General features: G+C 45.5%; 1 protein-coding gene across 2 annotated transcripts in view; it reads right to left on the reverse strand.

The window, feature by feature from the left end:
* STK32B (serine/threonine kinase 32B) overlaps nucleotides 1–26,568 on the reverse strand; it is a gene marked incomplete at its 3' end in the record, with an annotated part of 359,900 nt that overhangs the window by 43,398 nt on the left and 289,934 nt on the right. Inside the window, exons 5-6 of one of the 2 annotated variants that reach the window (XM_079701553.1) lie at nucleotides 23,332–23,369; nucleotides 6,254–6,343 (exon numbers count right to left, since the gene is read on the reverse strand). In XM_079701553.1, the coding sequence (XP_079557679.1) occupies nucleotides 6,254–6,343; nucleotides 23,332–23,369 (128 nt within the window). The remainder of the gene's footprint in view (nucleotides 1–6,253; nucleotides 6,344–23,331; nucleotides 23,370–26,568) is intronic. The other variant, XM_079701554.1, reaches the window with a different exon arrangement.

Raw genomic sequence — 26,568 nt, forward strand, 5'->3', positions numbered from 1 at the left:
ACCCAGCTCCTATCATGAATTAGGATTTGGTTGGGGTCTCTTTCCCCAATTAGACTGCAAACTCCATAAGGCAAGGGAATGTCAGATTTGGCTCTGGGTTCCCAGGGCTTAACATATATTAAATAGTCTGAATAATGATAACAGCAACAATATAATATCAGTTACCAGTCTGATGCATCTACACTTGACTTTATGTTATGTACTTTCCATAGTTACATCATGAAATCCTCACAAACAATCTACTAAGGCAGATTGCATAACCATTAATCCCATTTCTCAGATGAGGACACTGTCGGGTCCCGTGGTTTGACCTTCACCATGCTGGGCAGTTTAAGTGTATTATGTTGGCTAATGGGATTTGCCTAAGTTCACCCAGCCTCTAAGTGGAAGACACCCAAATCACCCCACGCTGAAGCCCACACTTCATCGAGACCCATTTCTGGCAAGCCCGATTGCCCATTTTCTTCTCCAAGGCCACCCATGAGGCCAATCCCGTGAGTCTCCGGCATTGGCCTTGCCACTGGTTCTGTGGCCCTTATCATGGCATTCAAGACCCTGGTACTTTGGCCTGTTTCGTCTCTCCCTCTCACCTCCTCTTGTTCCACAAACTATAAAGAAATGGGAGTGCTAGGGTCTCCAAGCCCACCATGCTGCATCACTCCTCTATGCCTTTGCACGGACTGAAATGACCTTTCCTTATCCTTGCCTGGCAGGTGAGCTCTGAGCACACCCTGAGATTTTAACTCCTCAGATGGTCCCATTCTGGGGAATCCATCTTGACAGGGACCTGCTTAAATACAGGCCTGCACAGCTCTCTGCCCCACAGATGTTGAGCCCCTTTGGCCCCGGAGAGCATGACTCACCCCTGTGCCCCAGTGCCTAACTCTGAACCTCACACCTCTGAAACACTGTATTTGCTGAAAGAACACTCAGCTCTTCATTTCACCTCAGATGAATAAACTCTGAAGCCCCGGGAGGCTGCTGGAACATTTCTGACTTCTAATCTGGCACGTTTCAGAGAGTATTTTTTTCTCTGTTGGTGAATTCCATCTGCTCTTTTAATGAATGAGAATTCAGTACTATGCAAATATTTCTTCTGGGGGGGCTTCCCTGGTGGCGCAGTGGTTGCGAGTCCGCCTGCCGATGCAGGGGACACGGGTTCGTGCCCCGGTCCGGGAGGATCCCACATGCCGCGGAGCGGCTGGGCCCGTGGGCCATGGCCGCTGGGCCTGCGCGTCCGGAGCCTGTGCTCCGCAACGGGAGAGGCCACAACAGTGAGAGGCCACTGTACCGCAAAAAAAAAAAAAATTTCTTCTGGGATCATCCTTCGTGAGCAACCTTTGGGAGCTTACTCATCAGCCCGTTCCCTGAATCCATGTTTGGAACATTCTGGGAACTTGTTATTGGGCCTTTGAACTGAACAGCTCAAGTGAATGAAATCAACAAACCTGCCACTTGATAGCAGGAATTTATAGCCCTGGGAACTGCAGGATGTGACCTGAATGAGAGAGTTTCCCTCTCACCCCCATTTTCCCCACTAACCTCCCACTGCTTGGCACTGCCAACCCCTACAGTCTCTGAAAATATTTCCATTTGGTAAATCAGCTGTGCTCTCTAAATCCCATAAAAATCTCTCCTGTGCGTTCATTCACTAATTCAGGACTGAAGCTCCTTTAATTAGAAGGACACCAGAAGCCCTGAATCCTAGGTACAGCTGGGGCAATACAGTTTTTTCTTGTCTGAGAAATGTGGCTTTCTGATACAAGAACTCAGTGTCAAAAAGGCAGCTTGGTACAGTGGCAAAAGCATGGACTTCAGAAGCAACATAAGTGCCCATCGACAGATGAATGGATAAAGAAGATGAAGTACATATACATGATGGAATACTATTCAGCCATAAAAACAAATGAAATAATGCCATTTGCAGCAACATGGATGGACCTAGAGATTATCATACTAAGTGAAGTAAGCCAGACAGAGAAAGACAAATATCACATGATATCACTTATACATGAAATCTAAAAAAATGATACAAATGGAGTTATTCACAAAACAGAAGTAGACTCACAGACATAGAAAACAAACTATGGTTACCAAAGGGGAGGGGGGGAAGGGATAAGTTAGGAGTTTGGGATTAAAATATACACGCTACTACATATAAAACAGATAACCAACAAGGACCTATTATATAGTACAGTGAACTCTCCTCCATATCTTGTAATAACCTATAATGGAAGAGAATGTAAAAAAAGAATATATATATTTATACATATATATACATACACATATATATAAAATGAATGACTTTGCTGTACACCTGAAACTAACCCAATGACTGTAAATCAACTCTATTTCAATAAAAAATTTTTTAAAAAGCATGGACTTCGGACCCAAATAGACATGGCTTCAAATTCTGGCTCCATCACTTGCCAGCTGTGTGACTCTGGGCAGGTTAGCTAACCTCTATGGGCCTCAGGTTACTCATATATAAAATGAAAGAGATGTAGAATCCTCATGTGGATCTTCTGGGGATTAAATGTAATGACAGACGTCTGGTAGGGTCAAAATACATGTTGGCTTTCTTCTCCTTTTTGACAGTGGGGCCTCTGGGTCAACCCTGGTCTGCTTCCCCAGAGGCTGAGAGCCAGGACAGAGCTGCGTCAGAGATGAGTGGGAAACCAGGGCATGAGGCTGAGGTAGCCCAGGAAAGTCTGCTATGAACAGTGGCAAAGTAGGGGCAGAAAGGTCAGGGTTGGGAGAACATTGTCTTCAATTTCTCCAGGGGTCCAGAATCTACTTTCCTAGAGATCAATTTGCTTTTTGGAAATAGCCTCAAGGCAGTGGGAACTAATTTATAGGATTATAGAGGTGGCTCCAGTTGGGAGATTCTTCTCTTATGTCACCTCTCACCTCCATCCTCCCTCTGGAGATGATGACTCCTCCGGCCTCTACCTGCCCCTTCTGGCAAAATGCTCCTGGACTTAGGATTGGTGTTCTTCTTTCCTGTGTACTCCCTGGGGGATCCTGTCACTGCCGTGGCTTTGCTGCATCTCCGTGCCAGTAACTCCCGATGCACAGATGGAGTCCACATCACTCTCCAGTTGCTTGGAGTACATCTGAATGTCTTGAAGTTCCTACAGACCTCACTTTCAAATTCATCCTTCCCACCATCCCACACACCTGCTCCTCCTGCGGTGTTCCCTGCACAGTGGTCATCACTGTAATCCCCTCTACTGCTTGATTCAGAGGCCTGGAGGCAGCGTTATCCCCTCCTTCACTGCCATTCTCCATCTCCATGTCTGATCTCTGTTGAATCTTAAAGCAGGGACCTCCTTGGATAGAACTGCCCCAGTTCTGGATCCTTCTGGAATGGGATTTCAGCAAGATCGTCAACAGTGAAAGCCTTATTAAGGTCTGTATTCAGCATCCCAAGGGGATTCTCTGAAATGGACAGACCCATTCATTGTATACCCTCTGGTGTTCACACTGACCTGGGTCTGCTCTCACCACCAAGGTCAAATTGCGTAGGTCCCCCGACCTCTCTCAGCCCATTTCCTCAACTGTAAAATGGGAATAAATGATTGCACCTACTTCATGTTTGTGAGGATTAAATAAGGTTATGGATGGAATGCCTGGCACGTACATATTAAATACTAAAAAGTATTGGTTTTACCATTATTTATTGCCAAACTTCATTTATGTAATCTATTTAGTAAGTTAAAGATGAAGGACACAAGGAGTCCATTCTGGGGAGACGATGACATAGATTTTGAATCTCCACAATTCACCTATAAACAACGGCAGAGCAGATAAATAGCTAAACCAAAAACCATGGGCAATATTTACTACAAAGCTAGGTTGTCCCCCCAGACCCCAAATAATAAGCAGGTGGGAACAAAACAGCAACAGTGACAAGCCCTCCATGGCAGTGATTTCTGTACAGAAGGAAACAAAGAAAAAAATAACACAGCCTATGATGGACCCGAGGACAGGGAACTTCAAAATAGTGAGCAGACATTGACTGGGAGGCGCAGCTGACCAGTCTGAGAATAGCAGCTGAAACTGGGAGGGGACTTGTCCAGACCCATCTCAGGTGAGTGAAAAGGGCCCTTGGTAAGTTTTGCAGGAGCTGGAGAGTCTGGGACACAAAATAGCTTTAATCAATCCAGCCAGAGCTCCCATCTAGGAAAGATCCCAGGGAGAAACTGTTGGGAGTGAAATCAAAACTGAGCAGGAAGGGGGCCCCTCAGACCAAAAAAGAGGAGGTCCAGATAGAAGTGGGCAAGTGGAAGTGGGCAAGGAAATCCCAGGTAGCAAGCTTCCTTGGGATGTGACATGTCACTTAAACAACAGAAGAGGCAAGTCTGTTAGAAAAGCTACCCTGAGCCACACCATCTTATAAAGGTTCAGGAAAACTAATATTATGTGAAAACGAGCAACAGAAAAGTATCAAAGTCAAATTCCATGTCAAGTTATAAGAGAAAGGAGAATAAAGAGCAGAACAACACTGTACAAGGAAAGCACCTCAGAAAAGACAGTGTGGTGGATTGTTTGATAAATGGTTCCCCAATGAATCAGGCTGTCTGGTATCCATGACCAGTACAGTCCCCTCCCATGTGGTCCCTGGTCTTCGTCATGTGACTTGCTTTGTCCAGTTGGACATCAGGAAATGTGAAGCAAGCAGAGCCTTGATAGGCACATGGGAGTTGGGTTCTCCTTCTTGAAACCGCTGCCACCATGTGAGCAAGCTCTCTCTAGTCCCCTTGATATGAAAGACCACGTAAAGAGAGGGGCCCATTTATCTCAGCTGTCCTGGCTGACCCAGCAGCTGAATGAGTGAGCACAACAAAAACCAGCAGAAGAACCACTCAATCAAGTGGCAGATAAAAAGGAATGAAACTGAGTTATTTGTAGTGAGGTGGATGGACCTAGAGACTGTCATACAGAGCGAAGTAAGTCAGAAAGAGAAGAACAAATACCGTATGCTAACACATATATATGGAATCTAAAACAAAAAAAGAAAAAAAATGGTCAGAAGAACCTAGGGGCAAGACGGGAATAAAGACACAGACCTACTAGAGAATGGACTTGAGGATATGGGGAGGGGGAAGGGTAAGCTGGGACAAAGTGAGAGAGTGGCATGGACATATATACACTACCAAACGTAAAATAGATAGCTAGTGAGAGGCAGCCACAAAGCACAGGGAGATCAACTCAGTGCTTTGTGACCACCTAGAGGGGTGGGATAGGGAGGGTGGGAGGGAGGGAGATGCAAGAGGGAAGAGATATGGGGACATATGTATATGTGTGACTGATTCACTCTGTTGTAAAGCAGAGGCTGACACACCATTGTAAAGCAATTATACTCCAATAAAGATGTTAAAAAAAAATCAAGCGGCAGAATTGTGATAATACAATTGTTATTGTTCTAAGCCACTAGGTTTTGACATGGTTTGTTATATAGCAATTGACAACTAATATAGACATTAAGAATTAATAACTATATAGACATTTAAAAATTATGCAAGATATGAAGGAACACATAAATTACAATTTAAATACTCAGAAATCTGGCAGAAGAACTCAGGAAAAAAATTAGAAACAAAGGGAAATTATTTCAGAAATAAATACTTCACTAAAAAGTACACGAAGCAAATAAATGCAACAGAGAATGCTTTAAAATAAAGAGAAAGAAAAAAAATGATAAAAACTTTAAACATAGGATGAAAGAGATAAGAAAGATTTGAAAATGGCAAATATTGAAGACTGCCAAAGAAGACCCAATATTCAGATAATAGGCATCCTTAACAAAGAAAAAGTAAAGGTAAAGAATGTGTACTAAAAAAAATGACATTTCCATGAAAAGTCCTAAAGAAAAACCAACCTGAAACCACATTGCAAGAGCACTGTGTACCTAAGAATATAGATCCAAAATGACCAACACCAAAATTGTATTCCGGCAACACTACTGGACTTTAAGGAAAAAGAAGAAGGGTTTGTTGTTTACTTGTTTGTTTGTTTTTCCCTAAGCTGGAGCCAACCTTTCTGGCTGAGTAGGAGTTCTCTAGAAAACACAGGAGGAGATGGTCTTCCTGGCAGGGGAGACAGCTTAGGTACGGGCCAAAGGTGTGAGAGAGCACGGCACATACTGAGCATGGTTTGGGGTCTGGTGAGGGGATGGGAGGTGGGTGAGGGAGGGGTGAGATGAAGCAGGAGAGGAATGCTGAGGCCTGAGGGGATCTGGAATACTCACCCATGTAGGGCTTGGTCCCGGCCATGGAGGAAGCCTTTTCTGTGCCTTTCACAACCGTCGCTATATTGAAGTCTGTGATGTGAACATGTCCTGGAGATAGAGAATCAGAAACCACAGTTAGCAAGAGCTGCAGGCAGCTGGGTTATTTCCTTGTCTGATTTAAAGCTGTGGTCTGCAAAGCGGTGGGTGGGGCAGGAAGAAAATATTAGAACTTTTATTTACATTAGTATTTTAACTGATACTTTAGAAGTGCCTATTTTGGGCAGCATCATTTACAGTAGCCAAGCTATGGAAACAACCTAAGTGTCCATCAACAGTCAAATGGATCAAGGTGTGGTATGTGTATACAATGGAATTTATTCAGCCCTGAGAAAGAAGGACATCCTGCCATTTGGGACAACAAGGATGGACCTTGAGGGCATTATGTTAAGTGAGAAGTCAGACAGAGAAGGACAAATGCTGCATGGTCTCACTTGTATGTGGAATCTAAAAAAAAAAAGTCGAACTCATAGAAACAGAGAGTAGAAAAGTGGTTGCTAGGGGTTGGGGGAGGGGGAAATAGGGAAAGGCTGGTAAAAGGATACAAACCTTCAGCTCTAAGATGAATAAGGTTTGAGGATAATGCAAAACATGGTGACTATAGTTGATAACACTGTATTGTATAATTAAGATTTGCTAAGATAGTAGAACTCAAATATGCTCACCCTCCAAAAAATAGATACATATACATATATAAATATGTGAGGTGAAAAAAAATCTATTTTATACGTAGGTTTTACAATGTGAATTTTGGTGGTACATGCATATTATTTATAAATAAACAAATATGTTGAAGACATAATGAAATTTTTATGGATTAAAGTTTAGCAGCACTGGTCCAGAGAGTGAAAGCTCCTGATAAATAAATGAGACAGGAGAGTCCAGACTCCCTCTCTCAGGAAAACAGTGGGTTGGGAGAGGGTGCATGGAGAGAGGATTCTCATGCCCTGAAGACACCCTTGTTCTGCTCTCTGTCTGCTCTGGTCAGCGGGGGCCTTAGTACTGTACCTGATGAATTGAGTAGGGAGGGGGCTTGGGGGTTGAGACCACCTTCCATCCAGCCTAAAGTAACGACAGCAGATGGGACGTGGGTGTTGAAGAACCCTGAGAGGGAAGGAAGAGGGACAGAAAAGGAAGGAGACAAGGAGATGTGGGGATAAAGGGGAAAAGAAAGAAAGTGACAGAAAGAGGGTGAGAGGTGAGAAGGAGGAAAATCCAAAATAGTGAGTACTGGCTCTCTGGGGAATTTGGAACATAAAATAAAACCAGCTCTGTCCATCAATGGATGAATGGATAGAGAAGAGGTACAATGGGTGTAGATATACAATGGGATAGTACTCAGCCATAAAAAAGAATGACATTTTGCCATTTGCAGCAACATGGATGGACTTGAAGGGCATTATGCTAAATGAAGTAAGTCAGACAGATAAAGACAAAAATTTTATGATATCACTAATACGTGGAATCTAGAAGATACAACAAGCTAGTGAATAAAACAAAAAAGCAGCAGACTCACAGATGTAGAGAATAAACTAGTGGTCACCAGAGGGGAGAGGGAAGGGGTAGGGGATAAAAAAAAGGGTTATTATGGGATTATAGGAAATCATGTGTGTGAAACTTTTGAAAACTGTAAAGCACTACAGAATTTTAAAAACACATAAAGTAAAATAAAATCAGCTCTGAGACCCTTGAATACCTGATATAAATGCAATCACTTTTCTTTCTATTTGTCATCACATCATCTTGTAAAAATGGTTGGATCTTCACCAAATCTGAGAGCTGTGTTTGGGATGGTGGGGCTTAAATACATAGGTGGGTGGCATACACAAAATTGGGACATTGGGAGAGCCTGGAGGGCACCTCCAAGAGATGGACAGACCCCCACTAGAGCAGGTGCAGAGGCCTGCTGAGAGGTTCATGGGAGAGGCGTGCCTGATGTGATCAGCCATGGTGGACAGAAAAAGCACCAGTGGTGTCATGTGCAAATCCCAAATCTCAGGCTCAACAGCCAGCACCGATGTGTGACTAAGCTGCTCTGCCAGGTGCTCTGTCCAGTGCCCCCGGGTGAGATGCAGCAGGAGGTACTCAGTGATGATCTGTAGTACCCTTCAGCTGCTTGTGGATGAAGCTTAAGTCACCCAGCCAGGCCTTTGTTGGGAACCCTTTCTGGCCAGACACACAGTGTCCCCACCCAGGTAGCATCTCTAGATCATATCCAGTCTGCTCCAGCCTCTGGGGCTGGGATGAGCATCCCTCCCATTCAGCCATCCATGGTCCTATCTGCAGAGAGGCAGTGCAGTGCAGTAGTTGGGTGTCCAGACTCTGAGACAGGCTGCCTTGGTCTGGGTCTCAGCTTTGTTGTGACCAGCTGTGTGACCTTGGGCAAATAATCTCCCTGAGCCTTGGTTTTCTCATCTGTAAAATGGGGATGATGATAACAAAATATCCATCTCAGAGGGCTGTTGGGAGGAGTCAGGGAGTTAATACATATGAAATGGTTAGAGCATACTGACACACATGAAGTAGGGAATTTCGTATTAGCATTTACTCTTAGCAGTACTGTCCTGCCAAGGCGTGGCTCCAATCCCCTCTCCAGCTAGGGCCAGTCCACTCCTGCATCCTCTATTGCCTCATTTCTCATACTAACAAACAAGTAAATTCACAGTCCTGTTTTCCACTGTGAGGTATGTGAAAGTAGGTGGACATCTGAGTCATTTCTGCACCCCACACCTGAACAGTTCCAAGCACAGCAGCACCACTGGGAGGGAATTCTGGAATCTTCAAATATGGATTTTATTTGGTTTTCTTTCATTTCTCCTCCTCTTAAAATTTTTTAACATTTGCATTATGGAAGTAAAGCCAGCTCATTATAATAAATCACAGAATACAAACATGTGTTTGAATCTCTCCTTTCCCTGCCATATAACCACCCTGATTCATACAGCTCCTCCATTATTTCTCCCTTCACTTATGCAAACGTATATCCACATACGTTAGGACTTTGGTTTTGTTCTTACAATAAAGAGCTCAATACCCCATGGGTCATTCTAAGAGTCACTTTTGCATTTAACCATGTATTGTGGACATATTTCCAAATCAATATACGTAGGTCTACCTATGAGATCCACAATCCCTACCTCCATTCGAAATCCATTGTTTTGTTTTGTTGTAATTCATTTAGTGATAAAATCTGACCTGGAAGTCCTCTTCATAGTTTTTTAAATTTATTTTTAAAAATAAATTTATTTATTTTATTTTATTTATTTTTGCTGCATTGGGTCTTCGTTGTTGTGCGCGGGCTTTCTCTAATTGTGGCGAGTGGTGGCTTCTCTTGTTGTGGAGCACGGGCCCTAGGCACATGGGCTTCCGTAGTTGCAGCGTGTGGGCTCAGTAGTTGTGGCGCATGGACTTAGTTGCTCCACGGCATGTGGGATCTTCCTGGACGAGGGCTCGAACCTGTGTCCCCTGCATTGGCAGGCAGATTCTTAACCACTGCGCCACCAGGGAAGCCCTTCATAGTTTTATTTATTCTACTTAGGGTGAAAAGTCATGTTTTGCTACAGAAATATTTATATATTTGATTACAAGATGCTCTCCAAGCCTTGCTACGTAGTATACAGTACATAATATACAGCATATATTATTTTAAAATATTATTATATGTTATGTTAGACACATTATTTTCATATTATTATGATATATATTACTTAATACAAGTATATATTTAAGTCTGAAAATATCTGAATTATGAAACCATATCTGGCCCCAAGAGCTTCAGATAAGAAATTGTGGACCTGTATTTGCAGAGTATTCCATATATGGTTATACCATATTTTATTCAACAATTCTCCTATTATGGCACTCAGGTTTCCAGTTTTGTTTGCTTAATTGTTTGTCTTGTTCTTATAAAATATGCAGCAGTAGTATTCTTGAACTTATCTTTACATATTGGTACTTTTATTTTGACTGGATAAACTCCCAGAAGTGGAAGTGTGTAGTTAAAGGGTATGCATTTTATGTTCCCAAAACTTACAATTTATGGTACTATAAACAGAATATGAGTGTGTATTACTCTGCACTTTTACTAGCACTAACTGTTATCAATAATTTTACTTATTGGCTATTATCAGATGGTGAGAAATGTTATTTCCGTGCTGATGCGGCTGCATAGTTTTCATGTGACCAGTATCCCTGCAAACTGCCTATCTAGAATATTGGTCAATTTTCAGTCAGAGCTCCTTGACTATTCAATACATTTACCCTTTTCTCTGGTCCATCTACTGCAAATATCTTCTTCTAGATTATTGCTTTTCTTTTGACTTAGTTTATAGTATCTCTTCCATATGAAAGTTTAAAGAATTCAAACAATATATTATTTTTATAGTTTCTGAGTATTATTTTTCTTATAACTTTCCAGTTTCCAGAAACCTATTCTACCCTCAAGATTTTACATATTCCTCAATATTTTCTTATAATATATATATATAAAATTTATATTTTATATCAATATTTAAATCTCCCAACCATATGGATTATATTTTTCTATATGGTATGATACAGATTCTGATTTTATTTCTTCCAAATAGATAGCTATTTGTTTCAACATTTATTGAAAATTTCATCCTTTCCCAATAACTTGTAATGTGACCTTCATTTTACATCAAGTCACACATATATGTGGATTTGCATATGGATTCTCTCTTCTGTTGTACTGACCTATTGTTTGTTGCTGGACCAGAACTAGACTCATTTCATTACAATAGATTTGTAGCCCATTGTAAAATTAGATGAGAGTGGTCACCCTCATGACTGTTTCTTTTCCATGTTTTCTTGGAAACATAGAAAAGAATATTTATTCTTAAATGTTTATTTGTGGAGATGAATTCTGTCCAGTTTTAGGAGATACTCCCATTAAGATTTTGAGAGGAATTACACTAAGTTATGCATTCATGTGAGAAGTGTGGACATGTAATCCACCCAAGGTCATGCTCTGTCTTTCATTCAGCTTTATTCCTTCAGTGTATGTTTAGTGTTCTCTTCATTTAGACCTTGTAACTCCCTGGATAAATTTATTCCTAGATATTATATAGTTTTGGTCACTATTTTGAATGAAGATATTTTCCTTTTCTTTTTATACCTAGTTGTTTTTAGTACAATTAAAAGCTCTTAAGTTTTGCTTATTTATCTCCTATTTGGCTACTCTATTAATCATCCATAGTACAAGGTATTATCTCCCAATATCCCATCTCCCCTTCTCAGATAGTAATAGAATTTTTAACTGAGTTCATGCTCACCCACTTAAAGACTATATTTCCCAGACTCCCTTGCAGCTGGCTGTGGTCATGTGACAAGGTTCTGACCAATGGGATATGAACAGAAAGATATTTGCAACTTTCAGGATATTTCCTTAAAGGGAATGAGAATTCCCTCCTTCCCTCCACTACCCCCCCCATTCTGTCACCTGTTATGTGGACTTGGGGGAATATTTTGGGCCACACAGATGAGGAGCAACAAAGTAGAAGCAGCTTGGGTCACAGTAAATGTCAATGGAGGAGAGATTAGACTTTTACAGAGAGAAAACTACTTCTGTTTCATTAAAAAAAATTTTGTGAGTCTTTGAAAAGCAATTATGTCTCTCTTAACTTTTACAACCCACTATTAATTTTGATAATTTTTCTAGTGAGCCTTTTGGTGTTTCTAGGCATAGAAGCACATCATCTGCATACAATGATGGTGTCCTTTCCCTGGTTGAAGGGCTTAGAGCACAGTGGTTAAGAACACAGTCTTTAGAGTCAGATTACTCAAGAACAAACAGCTGTGCTCCTGTGTGGGACATCTGCTGTTTGTGGCCACTCACATCCCCTTATCTCAGCAATTACTCATCCCTGCACATCTGGCTGTGGAATGGGGCATGTGGCTCCAGCTGCAGCCAGCCAGGCTAACCTCCCCCTTTGGCTCTAACAGTTGGCTCAGGGTTGGGCATATGAACCAATTGGGGCCAATGAGAACTGGGGAGATGATTTTCTAGGGATTCAGGAAGAGTTTTCTTTCTTTTTTTTCAGGAGCTACCTAAAGTGATATTCTCTGCCTTTGGCCAGTGTGATGTGGGGATATAACCACCCCCCTGCCCCCCCGAGGGACTGTAGAAGCCATTGGCTTCCACAAAGAAAGACAAGCTAAAGATGAAGCCTATCCTTGGAGAAGGCAGAGCTGCAAGGGTGGCAGAGAAATGGTGCCAAAGCCTGAGCGAACCCTGCCTGAAGCTACATTCCACTGGGCTTCAGCTATACAAGCTAAAAAAAAACCCTTTATTGCTTAGGACTATTTGAGTTGGGCTCCCTGTTCTTTGCCACACACTGCTGGTGTCCTAATTGATGCAGACACTTACCATGAGATTTGGGCAGATTATTTCACTCTATAAGCCTCTGATTCTTCTAATATTAATAAGTACCTTGTAGGGTAGTTGTAAGCATTAAACAGGGTAGATAGGGACTGAGAATGTGACCTTTGAGCAAAAACCCAAAGAAGAGAGGCAGCAAGCCATTGGACTTCTGGGGGAGGAGTGTGATGGCAGAGGGAATGGGCAGCACAAAGGCCCTGCAAGGGACCAGCGAGGGGGCCAGAGAGAGAAAGAGGGAAAGGGGCTCAGATGGCTTTTACTCCAAGTGAGAGGGTTTTGAGAAAGAGAGATACAATCCAACTCACTTTAGAATCACTTTGGCTTGTGTATGGATTGTAGGGGCAATAGTCAAAGCAGGGAAACTGATAAAGAGGGAGAAAAAAAATGTACCCCCCATCTATTTAAGCTGCTGTTGTTTAGGGTTGCATAACTGGTACATAATTGGTGCTGAAGCGCATTTAATCCTTGAAGTACTCTTATGCGGGGGGGGGGTATGGCTACCCTGTTTTTCACATAAGAGTAGCCTGAAGCTCCAGAGACCAGTGACTCATCCACGGTTAGCAGCTGATACGTGGGAAGCTGTTTGTCTCCAGCCTCTTCCGGGGCGGGTGTTTCCCTCCGCCCCACGCTGCCCCCTTCAGAGCTGAGTCTCACAGCCCAGCCCTTACTTCCTTCCGGCCCTCTGGGGTGGAGGATCTGGGGCAGCTCTGAAGCCGACCAGTCTACAGGGAATTCACGTCCAGCAGGAGCGCCAGACAGCAGAATTCCACTTCTGGTTTCTGTACCGCGTGAGTTGATGAGCTGTAACTTCCCGGTGTGTCTCTTTAACGGTTGAGTCAAGATGTGGAAAGTGAAAATTAGTGCCATATGAGGTCTCCGAGTTCCTTCTAAGGAGAATGGAAATTTACTACAAAATGTGCAAATATGAACTGACTTTTCAGCTCTTGGTTTTCTGTAAATTAAAAACATTCAAAACTCAGGGAGAGAAGGAGCCCAGGATATTGTGTGAGATCTGTTAGTACAAGTTTTAATGAGAGAATCAATAATCAGTAATCATCCTTCCAGCCCTGTTTATGAATCCTGAACTCCAGCCCTGCTTCTCTCCTTTCTCTGAACTCATGGAAATTCATCACACCTCCAAGACTCTGATACCATTTGGAATGCTTTTTCCTCCCCCCTGCCTGGCAGATTTCCATTCATTCTTCAAAACCTGGCTGGAGAGTTACATTACTGCTGGATGCACATCTGACATTTGCTTGCTTGCTTCCACTAACAGGAGACTCACTACCACGAGGGGTGTGTGTGTCTTAGTTGGCTTGGGCTGCTAAAACAGATTACCGCAGACTGAGTGGTGTAAACATCAAGCATTTATTCTTCACAGTCCTGGAAGCTGGAAGTCCAAGATCAGGGTGCCAGCATGGTCGGGTTCTTGGTGAAGGTCTTCTTCCTAGTTTACATGACAGCTTTCTTGCTGTATCCTCACATGGTGGAGAGAGAGAGAGAGCTCTGGTCCCTTCATCCCCTTATAGGGCACGAATCCCATCATGGGGGCTCCAACCCTATGACTTCTTCCAAACCCAATTACTTCCTAGAGGCCTCAACTCCAAGTACCATCACACTGGGGGTTAAGGCTTCAACATGAATTTTGGTGGAGACACATTTAATCCATGGCAGACTGACTAGTTTAGGCTTCTCCTCTGGACCCCGACCCGTACCTCCACAGTCCCCTCCATTGTCATTCCCATGCTAGCATTCACCATATTGTATCTGTCACTTTGTCCATCTCCTTGAGGCCAGGAATCCTCCCTCATTCATTTCTATGTCCCCAGTACCTTAGCACTGGCCTGACCTGGAAAAGGTACTTATCAAGTGTTTGTTGACTGGCTGATCAACTGACCAAATAAAAGACTGAATGAAGGAAATATGGTAGGCAATCCCATCATCTTTCTTCATTCTTTACTTCTTAAGGCTATCATGATATTTACAGGAGTTGACAACACTCCATTTCAATTTTTGACTTTTAAAACTGTAGCAATGTCACTTTTTCAGCTGGACCTCAGCTGATGGAACTCAGCCACCCTCTCCATGGTTTTTGTAATCACTGGAGCCAGTGTCAGGATTGGCACCATGAGGACCTGTAACTTGGGCTATTTTCCGAGTACAAAAGTACTTGACATCCATGTGACTTGGAAAAATTCTCACTCATTTCTTCGTTCACTTAGCAATCATTTAATGAGCACCTCCTACCTGTGCCTATGGGTGGAGGGGGCTTGAAACTGCAGACACTAAGGATGTGCCAGTTACCTGTGTCATGGAACTGGGGGGGTGGGATGATGGAGATTACACGGGGCTAAAGTCCCATCTACAGTCCCCTCATTGGGGTATAATTGGCAATGCAGAGAATCTTCTCAGTATTACCAGCAACAGGGACTCCTACTTTGAAGACTGATTCCTGCATCTTCCCTATATATTCCAGGAGAAAACATCCAAAGCCCTCCTGAATTTTGCTGACTTTTCATTTGTTTCTTCTGCAGCTACATTGCACAAGTGTCTGTTCCTGATCCACCATGCCACCCCCCTTCCCTTCTCCCCTCTCAGCCCCTGTAGTGAAATAGCCCCAAACCCACGTGGGTATTTACCAAATGAGTGAGGGCAGTGCAGTGCTCTCACTGGGACCGACAAGGCCATAGTCCAGGAAAAGATGGGGTCTGCTTGGGAGGGGATAGTCAACCCAACGGCAGGCTTTGTTTACTGCAGAGTGAGTTCTCTCTAGATCTGTGCTCAGGAAGTCAAGATTGGATTTGTGGCTGTGAATTCCTAGGAGTGAGTGCTAAGGTAGTGCCCACCAGAGGGCACTAGATTGGGAGTTAGGCTGACAGGGGGTCCATGTGTAAGAGATGATCTCCTCCCACATTATTTTCTGCCTTGTTTCCCTGGAATTTGGAGTAAAGCCTCATGGGACCATCTATCCCCACCTTAGCTGGTTTACAGGGTCTACATCATGCCTAAGCCAGAGGTCACAGTGGTGCTGCTGAAAAGATGCAGCTGGATGCCCAAGAGGATGAGAACCTTGCTGTAGACCCAACTGCCCCGCCCATGACAGGCTCACATGCTCACTGCTAATAATATCTGTACTTCCGAGATGTCAGTGTGATGCTACCCTGGCTGTGATACTTCCCTCAGGATCACACATCCTGGGTGCTGTTCCCTCTTCCCACTTGTCTTCATGGAGATGACAGTGAATGTACTGCAGGACAGTGGCAGAAAGAGAGGGGGGGTGAGGAGAGGGAAAAGGAAGGAAGGAAGAAGAAAAGAAAGAAAGAAAGAAACCAAATCAAATTCCAGGGCACCAGCTTATCCAGGCTTCATTTGGCTTTACCTCAACCAAAGATTGACTCTGTTTTGGGGCACACCTTTGCCTGATGTAGAATGAATGACCCTCTGATTTTCTTCTATTCTATTTGATTTGACCTCCTCCCCTATCTTGGACATGGGATGGGAAAGAAGGACTTTCAAAACAATCTGTGTGGGACTCCCCTGGTTGTCCAGTGTCCCCCTTCCAATGCAGGGGATGCTGGTTCAATCCCTGGTCAGGGAACTAAGATCCTACATGCCGCAGGGCAACTAAGCCCGCGTGCCTCAACTACTGAACTCGCAGGCCTCAACTAGAGAGCCCGCGTGCTGCAAACCACAGAGCCCACGTGCTCTGGACCCCGCGCACCACAACTACAGAGCCCACACTCCCTGGAGCCTGTGCACCACAACTAGAGAAGAGAAAACCCGCATGCCACAACCAGAGAGAAGCCCGCGCACCACAACGAAGAGCCTGTGTGGCGCAACGAAAGATCCCGCGTGCCTCAATGAAGATCCTGCGTGCCGCAACTAAGACCGACGCAGCCAAAACTAAATAAAATAAATAAATAATAAATAAATAAATCTTCAAAAAACAAAAGAATCTGTGTGCTCCCTGCTCCCCCTGTGCGGGGGTGAACAAACAATAGCAGGGTACAAGAAATGCAACACGTGTGGGATTTCTTAAGCTCCTAGGCTGAGATTTGGGGGAACTCCCACCCAAGACGAGTTTCAACGCTTTCCCCTTGGATATACTGTGATTTCATAAAACCTGCCCAGCCTTCACACCCTATTTGATTTGATGCTGCTTGGAAACCGCCTCCCCCAAGGCTTTTGAGCAGGCTTAACAGTTCTGAGTTTCTTTCCCCTTTTCTCTACTTCTGTGGCTTTTAATGTTAAGTCACTAGATTTGGCGTTAATTAGTTACTGCAGCATAGCCATGGCTACCTGATCAATCATTTCCCTTCCACGTCTCTGTATGTAATTTTATGCAATCATACTAATCATAGTGAATTAGGTTTACAGAGAGGTTTTTATAAACTTTCTCAGCCATGATTTGCTCTTTGCAATGACTGTGAGAGGCACGGGGATAGAGACTATCTTTTGATACCTAGCATCCTTTTCTACTCCATTCTTTCCTGCCTCCTGTATTATAAGGACCAGAAAGAGAGAAAAACCACATGTCCTGACCCTCTTGCAGCTAGGGTTCTGGACAAGATTTAGGTTCTGCCTTTCAAGTGCACTCAGGCAAGGTCTGGAAGCAGAAGGAGAATGCCATTTGAAGTCTGGAGTTACACTGTCTAAAGTCAAGGAAGTATGTGTGTCTCCAAACCAGAAGCTGGCAAACAGAACTGACACACACCCTTCCCTGTCACCTTCAGAGGGAGCACAGCCCTGCGGACACCTTGACCTCGGGTTCCTAGTCTCCAGGGCTGTGAGACAATACATCTCTGCTGTTTATTGCCTCTCAATTTGTGGGACTTTGTTCCAGCACCCCTAGGAAACTAATACAGGGGGCTATTTATTGGGGGTCCTCAGAGATTCCTGCTCTGGGTCTTCAGGACTTTAAGACATCACACTGGGCTAGACACTTCCATTCCCAGCAGTCTTCAGAAAGAATCTCATTACAAACCTCCCAAGGACTCCAGGCTAGCTTTAAGCCACATTCCTAAGCTTTATCCTTAAACTCGTCTAGAATAATGACACCCACTGTTGGCCCCTCTGACTTAGCAGAAACACCTCTGCCCCCCAACTTGCCTGGGTGGCTTTTCCCACTTCCATCTCAGCTGCTTCAATCCCTGCATCTGAGGCTTCAGAATCAACACACGCCTCATTTGTTAATTTCCTGGAGTCTCGTGATGGGGATGTCACAGCACATACAGTGTTTTGACAAGTGATAAGGGGGTGTTGCTGCTGGCCACTGCCGTTTTGGGGAACACTTATCACACTTGCCGACAAATATGTCAGCAACAGATGGAGAGGAAATTCTTTGAAATAAGTCCAGTGAATGGGTGCTCTGAAATAGAGCCTGTTAATAGAAAATTTGAAGTGAAGTCAACAGATTAGGAGACACTTGCCAATGAAAAGATAGTTTGTTATTCACAGTTCCTAAGAGGAGGGGGTCACATCACACCCTGTGGGCGCCTCCCCCCACCCCCAGGGAAGCACTAGCGTTAGTCATGAGATGGAGAAGGGAGAAAATGTGGGCAAGAGCCTTTCTGGCAGTTTCTGTGGGAAGGAACAGGCAAGGCAGGGCAAGCAGGCTTAGGACTGGCTAGTCTGAATAATTTCAGGGGTTCTGGGGCACAGGAGCTGTCCCTGGCTGTCTGGATCCTGGCACTGGGGTGTTTAGGGCAAGTGGATAGTGGCCTGGAGTGTGCAGAAGTCAAGCATCCGATTACAGGAAATAAGACATGGTGAATACAATGAGAAAACATTCATTCTGCTGGCATGGCTGCTGTGTCACCTGTTACTAAAGATCCAGGTGAGGTTTCTGATCCCCAAGCGCCCATCCCGAGGTCCCTGAGAAAAGAATGAGTTCTACGCCTCACAGCCTGCTGTCCTCTGGCCAGTGGAGCTTTCTCCCTTGCCCTCTGGAATGCTCTGCTCTCAAATGCTCTGGTGCCCACACTCTGGAGGGAGGATCCAGAAAGCCCTCCCTCCCCCTCCCCCTCCCCCAGCTTCACTGCCCTTCTGCTCCGGCACAGCCTCACCCCTGCCGGTCCCAGCACTGACCCTGCTGGGTCGGAATCACCTGTTTACTTTTCTGTCCCTCCCTCAGCCCTGGCTACACCTTAGAACCACCTGGTAACTTTAACCCCACCTTCACCCCACCACTGCGCCCAGCACTTTCTCCTGCGAGATGAGTCAAGTGAGTGCCTCTGCGGGTGGGACCTTGGCATTGGCACCTTTTACAGTTCCTGGGTGACATGCAGCCATGGCTGAGAAGCGCCACCCTAGACCACAATGTCCTCGGCCCCAGGGGGTCTGTGTCCTTGGGTCGCCTGTCACAACACCTGCCTTATGGCCGGTCTGCAAAAGTGAAGGAATTACTTTCTTGCATACAGAAGAGGACAGAGCTACAGTTGTCCCTCTGTATCTGCTGGGGATTGGTTCCAGGACCCCCACTGATACCCAAATCTTTGGATGCTCAAGTCCCATGTATAAAATGGTGTAGAATTTACATATAACCTGGGCACACCCTTCCATATACATTTTATTTTTTTACTTATAAATACGTAGTACAATGTAAATGCTATGTAAATAGTTGTAAGTACAATGCGTATGTTATGTAAATAGTTGCTAGCTAGCAGCAAATTCAAGTTTTGCTTTTTGGAACTTTCCGGAGTTCTTTTCCTGAATGTTTGCCATCTGAGGTTGGTTCAATTCGAGAATGTGAAACCCCAGGTAAGAAAGCTGACAGTATATGGTCAGTACATTTTGACCAAGGGTCCTCAGTAGACACTCAGGGCAAAACGCAGGCACTGCCCTTCTGTCTCTGACTCCCGGCTCTTTGCTCATTTGGGGGGAAGTCAAGCCCCCATGTGTTAAAGACCAGCCCCCCACCTGCGCATCTGCTGCATGATTGCATTAATCTCTGCAGTTCCTCCTCCTCTGTATCCTTCCTTTTGCCATGTCATTTGGCAGTGCCCAACCCTGACCCGGTTGGGTCTTGTGAGTTGCTTTGCCCACTGGGATGGCAGCAAATGTGATGCAGGTGGTGGCTTAAGTGACTGGGCTTTCCCTGCCTCTGTTTCTGCTATGGCCACGCAAGGTCACACAGGGCTGGCCTGCCAGAAGGTGAGCCGTGAGGAGCTAGGCCGAGTTGCCCAGTCAATGAGTCAAGGTCATAGTGTACCAGCTGGTAGCCAGGCGACCCCCAGACATGGGAGTAAACACAGCCAATGTCACCGTAGCTGCCTGGCTGACCCTGCAGGACCTCAATCTTAGGAGCAAGCCCCGCCTACAAGAGCTTAACCCCACAGGCCTGTGAGCTAACTGGATGCTTCTTGTTTATGCCATTAAAGTCATGTGGTTATTCATCACCCAGCATTATTGTACCAACAGAAAATGAATGCAATCCCTTCCCCTTCCCTCTACAGTTTTAAATTCCCCATTTCCTAGAGCACTTTGCCCTCAGCCCTAAAGCACTCTCAACTCTTCCTCTCACACTGTGCTATGATGCTACATCTTCCTTCAACTTCATTTTACCTCCAGGTATGGTCTCCCTCTGCTTTTGCTGTTAGCCAAGAGACCCCAAATCTCAAAGTACAATTAGTGCCCATTCTAGGAGATAAAACCAGCCTGAAAGATCAGAAAGCAGACCAGACGCCGGGGGAGCACAGACACTTCTGTAAGAGCCTTGGATTTTGTATAACCAGCAGATCTTGAACATTTTAAATAAAATATGAATGCATTTATTTAATTATACTTATAACTCACTGTAAACACAGCAACCAACTTGTTCTCTGAGAAAACGCTTAATGAGATCAATGAGCAAACTCTTTAAATAGAAACACATAGTTATCTGTTTTGTAAGCTGGTTTTTTTTATGCATTTAACAAAAGGGTAAGGAGATCTAACGTACAGCATGGTGACAGTAGTTAATAATACTGTATTGTGTGGTTGAAATTTGCTAAGAGGGTAGATCTTAAATGTTCTCACCACTCACACAATAAAAAGGTAACTATAAGAGGTGCTGGATATGTTAATTACCGTGTGTTGTTAATTTCACAATGTATATGTGTATTAAATCCTCATGTTGTACACCTTTAAAAAATCACATTGTACAACCTAAACATATACAGTTTTTATTTGCCAATCACACCTCAATAAAGCTGGAGGGGGAAAAAAGGCAATAATGACTAAGTAAGAAAAAATGAAAGAAAAGCTGATGAGCATCTATCTCTTGTCATAAATCAGGGAAAGGAAAAACATAGCCACAGTCTCCTCTCTTGTCCTTCTCTCCTAGGGGAGAAGATTTGTGCTTTTTGAGAATTCTCTGCTCCTGATTTTCCTTCTGCACTGCCTAAAAAGGCACTCATGGATGCTAAAGCTGATGGAGGGGAGGGTATCGGCCATTCACATCTTAGTATGGAATAGTGTTCAGTGCTCTGTCTCGACACCAAGCTTGATGAAAAAGGAGCTTAGAGAAGAGAGGAGGGTTCGAATCCTTGGGGAGCGTGTGGGATGCTGCAAAGCCAGAGGGCAGGGTCAGGACACTGTGTAAGGCACATGGGAGGTGGTGAAGGGTGGGGAGATCTGGGAGGAAAGTGGGAAGGGGCTGAGGGGGAGAGGTGAGGACGAGCACAGAAGGGGAGGTAGGAAGGGATGGATGGAGATCCAGGAGCTCAGGAACGAGGGAACCCAGAGAAGGCTGTGTGAGCTCTGACCCGAGGCTGTAGCATCGGGCAGGAACTATGGCGTCGGGCAGGAACTATGGCGTCAGGCAGGCCCTGGTTACCCCACAGGCTTGCTGAGTCTCATTTCATCCTAGAGGAAATGGCTGAATTATTCCTACTGCTTGGTGTTCCTGCCTTGATTTTGCTTCTGGAAAGCTGCCCAGGGCCTGAAAGGTCTTTGTCCAAAAGTCTCTCTCAAGTCTCTAGGCAGGGCCCGTGAGGATCCCAGCCAGAACCCTGCCCTCCATACCCCTGGTTTCCAGGACAGCCCTGCCAGGGGTCCTGCATCACCCAGCCTGTGCCTCTTCTTCCTCCACCTCACCTGCTTCTGTGATCTGAGCAGACAAGGGACAGGAGAGGCTGAGAACTATAAGCGAATACAAGCCCTCCTGAGCACCTTTATGTCCTGGTGCTGGGACAGTGGCTGATCCTCACCATCTTATCTTGGACATTTGCCACCCTGCAAGGTGGTATTACTTGTTTTGCAACTTGCCTGAAGACACACAGCTAGTTGGGGGACCAGCTGAGACCCAGGTCTGGGGTTCCTGCCTTTTAGATACAAACTGGGGACCTTGATTTGCAGCCTCAGCTCTGCTCAGTTTCCCCCTGGCAACCTAAGGTCATCCTTGACCTTCCATTCGGGAGCACAGGGATTTCACCTCTCTGCCCCAAAGCACTTGGTCTGGTTTCAGCCTCTGGCGGGAGACTGCAGCCCAGATGGTCCCATCTACCACTCCCACTCTGTCTCCCAGTACCAAGGGGTTTATACAACGAGGTAGGATTCCCTGAGACACACTGGTGACACACACAAGGCCTAGAGGGGCTTCGGGCTAGAGCCACAGCCTCAGCCTGCGGGAGGGACTGGGGGAGGTAGGTCAGAGGAGCCGTGTAGATGAGGCGGCAGACTCATCCCTGAAAGATTCAGCAGCACATCAGAAAAATCCCCACCTGCTCACTCCAGCCCACAGCCTCGAAAGCCCTTGGGAGATGAGTTCCTGAAGCAACATCAGGGAATTTAGTCTCTAAGACTGCCATGATGGTTGGCTGCAAAGCTGCCTTTGGCATGGACTGCAGGGGACTGTCAGTCATTGCTGGGCTGTGCCCTGGACTTGTGGTCCTGACGTGACTGGGCACCACATCCCTGGGACTGACTCAGAACACAGAGACCCAGGTTCTCTAAACAGGACAGGATCTGGCCTCTGATTCTTACCAAGTCCCCCAGGGGATTCCGATAAGACCAGAGTTGGAGAGCCGCTGACATGGAGCCTTCTCCATGGACCAGCAGTGTCAGCCTCAACTGGGAGGTGTTATAAATGCAGAATCCCAGGTCCACCTCACTCCACTGAATCAGTTTAAGAAGATGCCCACACTCCATACACACATAAAAGCTTGAGAAGCCTGGATGAGGGAAGGCTTAGAGGATTACTGATTACTGATTTCTAGCTTGCCAAGCACACCCTATCGCATTTGATCCCCGTGACAATCTGGAAGGTGGGTATCATTTTCCCCATTTTACTGAAGATGACATTGAGGTTTAGAGAGGTGAGTGACATTTCTGCAGCCCCGGGTTCACAGGTCGGAGAGCAGGGGTGGGAGGCTCAGAGCTTTCCAACCTTGTATCCCATTCCCATTTCTGCCCTGTTGTCCTCACACCAGGACGTGAACGGTGATGTCTTTAGATATGTAACCATCAAATACATTGGACTTAACTCACAGTAGCAGGACACAGACCAGAAATTTACACAGGTGTTCATTCACCAGGATTGAAACAAAAGAAGGCTTTCTAGTCAACCCTAAAATCCAACTCACCAGGACCAGGGCCAAATTCCCAGAGCCTCAAAGTTCCCACTGAAATAGTCTCTAGAAAGCGTTCATAACAGGCTTACCGTGTTCATCCAGCAGTATGTTGTCTGGCTTGATGTCTCTGTAAGAGAAAACAAAGAAGCTGAAAATGTGATTTCTGGAGCCTACCGAGGAGCACGTGACAAACATGACAACTGGGGATAAATGCCTGACAACACCTAGAGTGCTTGTCTCTCCCCTGGCATGAGGGCTCAGACAGGGAGCGGAAGAGTGATTGTTATGATAGTGGAGCCCCGTGTTCTTGCTTCCTTCCCTTTTCTTTTCCTGGAACTGCAAGTGGATTGTGTGAATATTTTTCTCCTCAATATTCTTAACGATTTCTGGCCTCTTGAGTCCCAGGAATGACTGCTCACTGAGCACAGGGGCTCTACTGGTGGGTACAGACACTTACCCTTCCTGATGGAATTTAGCCCTCCCGCCTTGCTAGGTACTAAACCTCCCAGGTGTAATGGTCTCTGCTCTATAGACCCGGGAACTGAGGCTCTGGGAGGTTCAGTAACTTGTCCTGGTCAGCCTTGTCCACAGCCTCTGCCAGTTTTTGTACAATCTCAGAAGATTTGACATTTATTATAAAGAAGTGACTGGGGCTTGAATTTCTAAAATCTGTGATTTTTACATGGAGCTTTGGAAAGTGTATGCACGTTCATGATGACTAAATCAGGGTTGAAGATGTCAATTCAGTTTCTTAAAAGACCACACCCAGAAATCAGCTGGTTTTTGTACAGTCTGTGAGCTAAGAAGGGCTTTTACATTTTTAAAAGATTGTAAAAAACAAAACAAGACACACACATGCACAAAGCAAAAATGAAAAGAAATGTACAACACAGACTGATGTGACCCTCAAAGCCTAAAATATTTATTATCTGGTCCTTCAGAAGTTTGCTGATCCCTTTTGCACACAGTGGGCCATGTGCAGTGAAATCTCGGCTGGGGAGTTTCTGGAAAATTCTGCTCTATGTCATCACTATAGCAAAGGGCTCCCAACTCCAAGCTGTGCTTTTTAAAGGCAGGGGTTTTGCCTTCTTCACTTCTGCACCCCTAGCATGGTGTCTGTCACCAGCAGACACAGTCAAAGAAAAACCAGGACAGTAGTTAAAGCAGTAAAGACAGATTTTATTCAGTTGCAATCACCAAAGGGGAAAAGACACCTCAGCATAGAACTGGGCTCAATTCTGAACACAACGGGGACAAGTGGGGATTTGTAGCCGAGGAGCAGGTGGGGATCGGTGGATGGAAAGTTACTAAGAGGAGACATCAGAGGTGAGGGGGGTCAGGATTCCTGCTGATGGCAGGCCAGGGTGATCCAACCACCCAGGGGATGAGCAACCTGATCAGAGGATGATCAGGTCGGGAGGATGGGGGATTCTGGCTAAACCAACTTAGCAGGTTCTTGCCAAGACCGGATGATGCAGAGACAAGACAGAAGTACAAAAGACGAGGTCGGGTTTCAGAAGAACTCATCAGAAGAGCCTGAGTAGAGTTTGGGGGGGAAAAGAACCTTTGTCAACACACAGGAAACACGGAAGAATGAATGTGAGAGAAACACAGCCTTGGAGAAACTCAGTGGACAGCTTCAGCTCTGATTTACCCATCATTAACGTGCATACACTTTCCAAAGCTTTGTATTAAAGCCATAGGTTTTAGAATTGCAAGCCCCACTCACTCATTTAGAGTAAATGTCAAATCTTTTGAGACTAATGACAGCTTTCTTCGAAATAAAAAGCGATTGCTCCTGAGTTTATCAAATAGCAATTCTACCTGAAAACACACCATGGTTATTTGTAACAATATGAGGTAATGCCTACGGCTTTGGGGAAGAAAGATACACTCAAACCATAGCTTTAAATTTTCATTTTCATTGTGACTTGTGAATACTGATGAGCATTAAGCCAATGGAACCCCAGCTGCCAAGTTCACAAACACATGTCCCTGGTGAACAGAGATTGGTCGTTAGGGGAGTCCCCAGGGGGAGGATGAACTGGAGAGCTCACACAATTAAAACAAAAGACGGAAGACCTGGAGTCAAGTGTTTGTGGCTCAAATCAGCAAACACTTGGCCCCTGTCTAGGGCCTCTCCCAGGAGGGTTTCTCCAGAAAAGGTGAGAGAAAGGAAAATAAATACTTGTCAAGAATGAAAACACAGCAGCAAATATTCAAGAGCATCCTTTCCTTTTTTTCTTTTTTTTTTTTTTGTGGTATGCGGGCCTCTCACTGTTGTGGCCTCTCCCGTTGTGGAGCACAGGCTCCGGATGCACAGGCTCAGTGGCCACGGCTCACAGGCCCAGCCGCTCCGCAGCATGTGGGATCTTCCCGGACCGGGGCACGAACCCGTGTCCCCTGCATCGGCAGGTGGACTCTCAACCACCGCACCACCAGGGAAGCCCAAGAGCATCCTTTCTTTAAGGTGTCACTAGAACTGCGATGACCTTGTTTGGGGTGTGCAGATCTCGGAGGCGCTGGCCGTGGACCAGGAGCATGAGCCCAAAAGGCCTGCAAGATCCTTGGCCTGAGCTGCCGCCTCCACTGATGCTGAAACTGCCCTGTTTCGGGGTTTTCTGCCCACCCCTCTCCTTTTCTTCCTTCTTCATCCCTCAGTCCCTCCTCTGACTTCTTCCTTTTCCTTCCAGGGCATTCCCAGGATAGTCCTCAAATGCTTCCCCCTGGCAGGTCTGGGCAGAGAGCTGGGGACACAGTCCCTCCCCTCTGGAAGCTCAGAATCGGTGGGAGAGGGAGACATGCAGGTGGGGTGGCACAGAAGCCACGGTGCAGGGAGACTGCTCTGGAGCCTGGGGGAGATGGAACGGGGGCAGCTGGAGAGGGAACGGCCAGCCAGGGAATCACACGGAGCAGTGGGGACCAGGGTGTCAGAGCCAAGAAAAGATGGGGCAGTGGTGGCAGACCTAAGGAGAGGTGACCTTGTGTAGTAGGGAGAGGAGTGTTTCCCCCAGAATTCACGTCTATTTAGGACCTCAGAAAGTGATATTATTTTGAAACAGGGCCTTTGCAGTTTCAAGGAATTAAAGATCTCAAGATGAAATCACCCTGGGTTTGGGGGATCCTAATGCCTGCCGTCTTAGAAAAGAGATGGAGGTTTGGACACAGACACAAAGGAGAGAAGAGGCCATGTCAAGACAGGGGCAGAGACCACAAGCCAAGGAGAATCAGGACCCCCCAGAAGCTGGAAGAGGAAGGAAAGGATTCTCCCCTGGAGCCTCTGGAGAAGGCTGACCCCACTGGCACCTTAATTTCAGTCCTGGACG

This window comes from Hyperoodon ampullatus (assembly GCF_949752795.1).
Source record: "Hyperoodon ampullatus genome assembly, chromosome: 1".
Classification (NCBI taxonomy): domain Eukaryota; kingdom Metazoa; phylum Chordata; class Mammalia; order Artiodactyla; family Ziphiidae; genus Hyperoodon; species Hyperoodon ampullatus.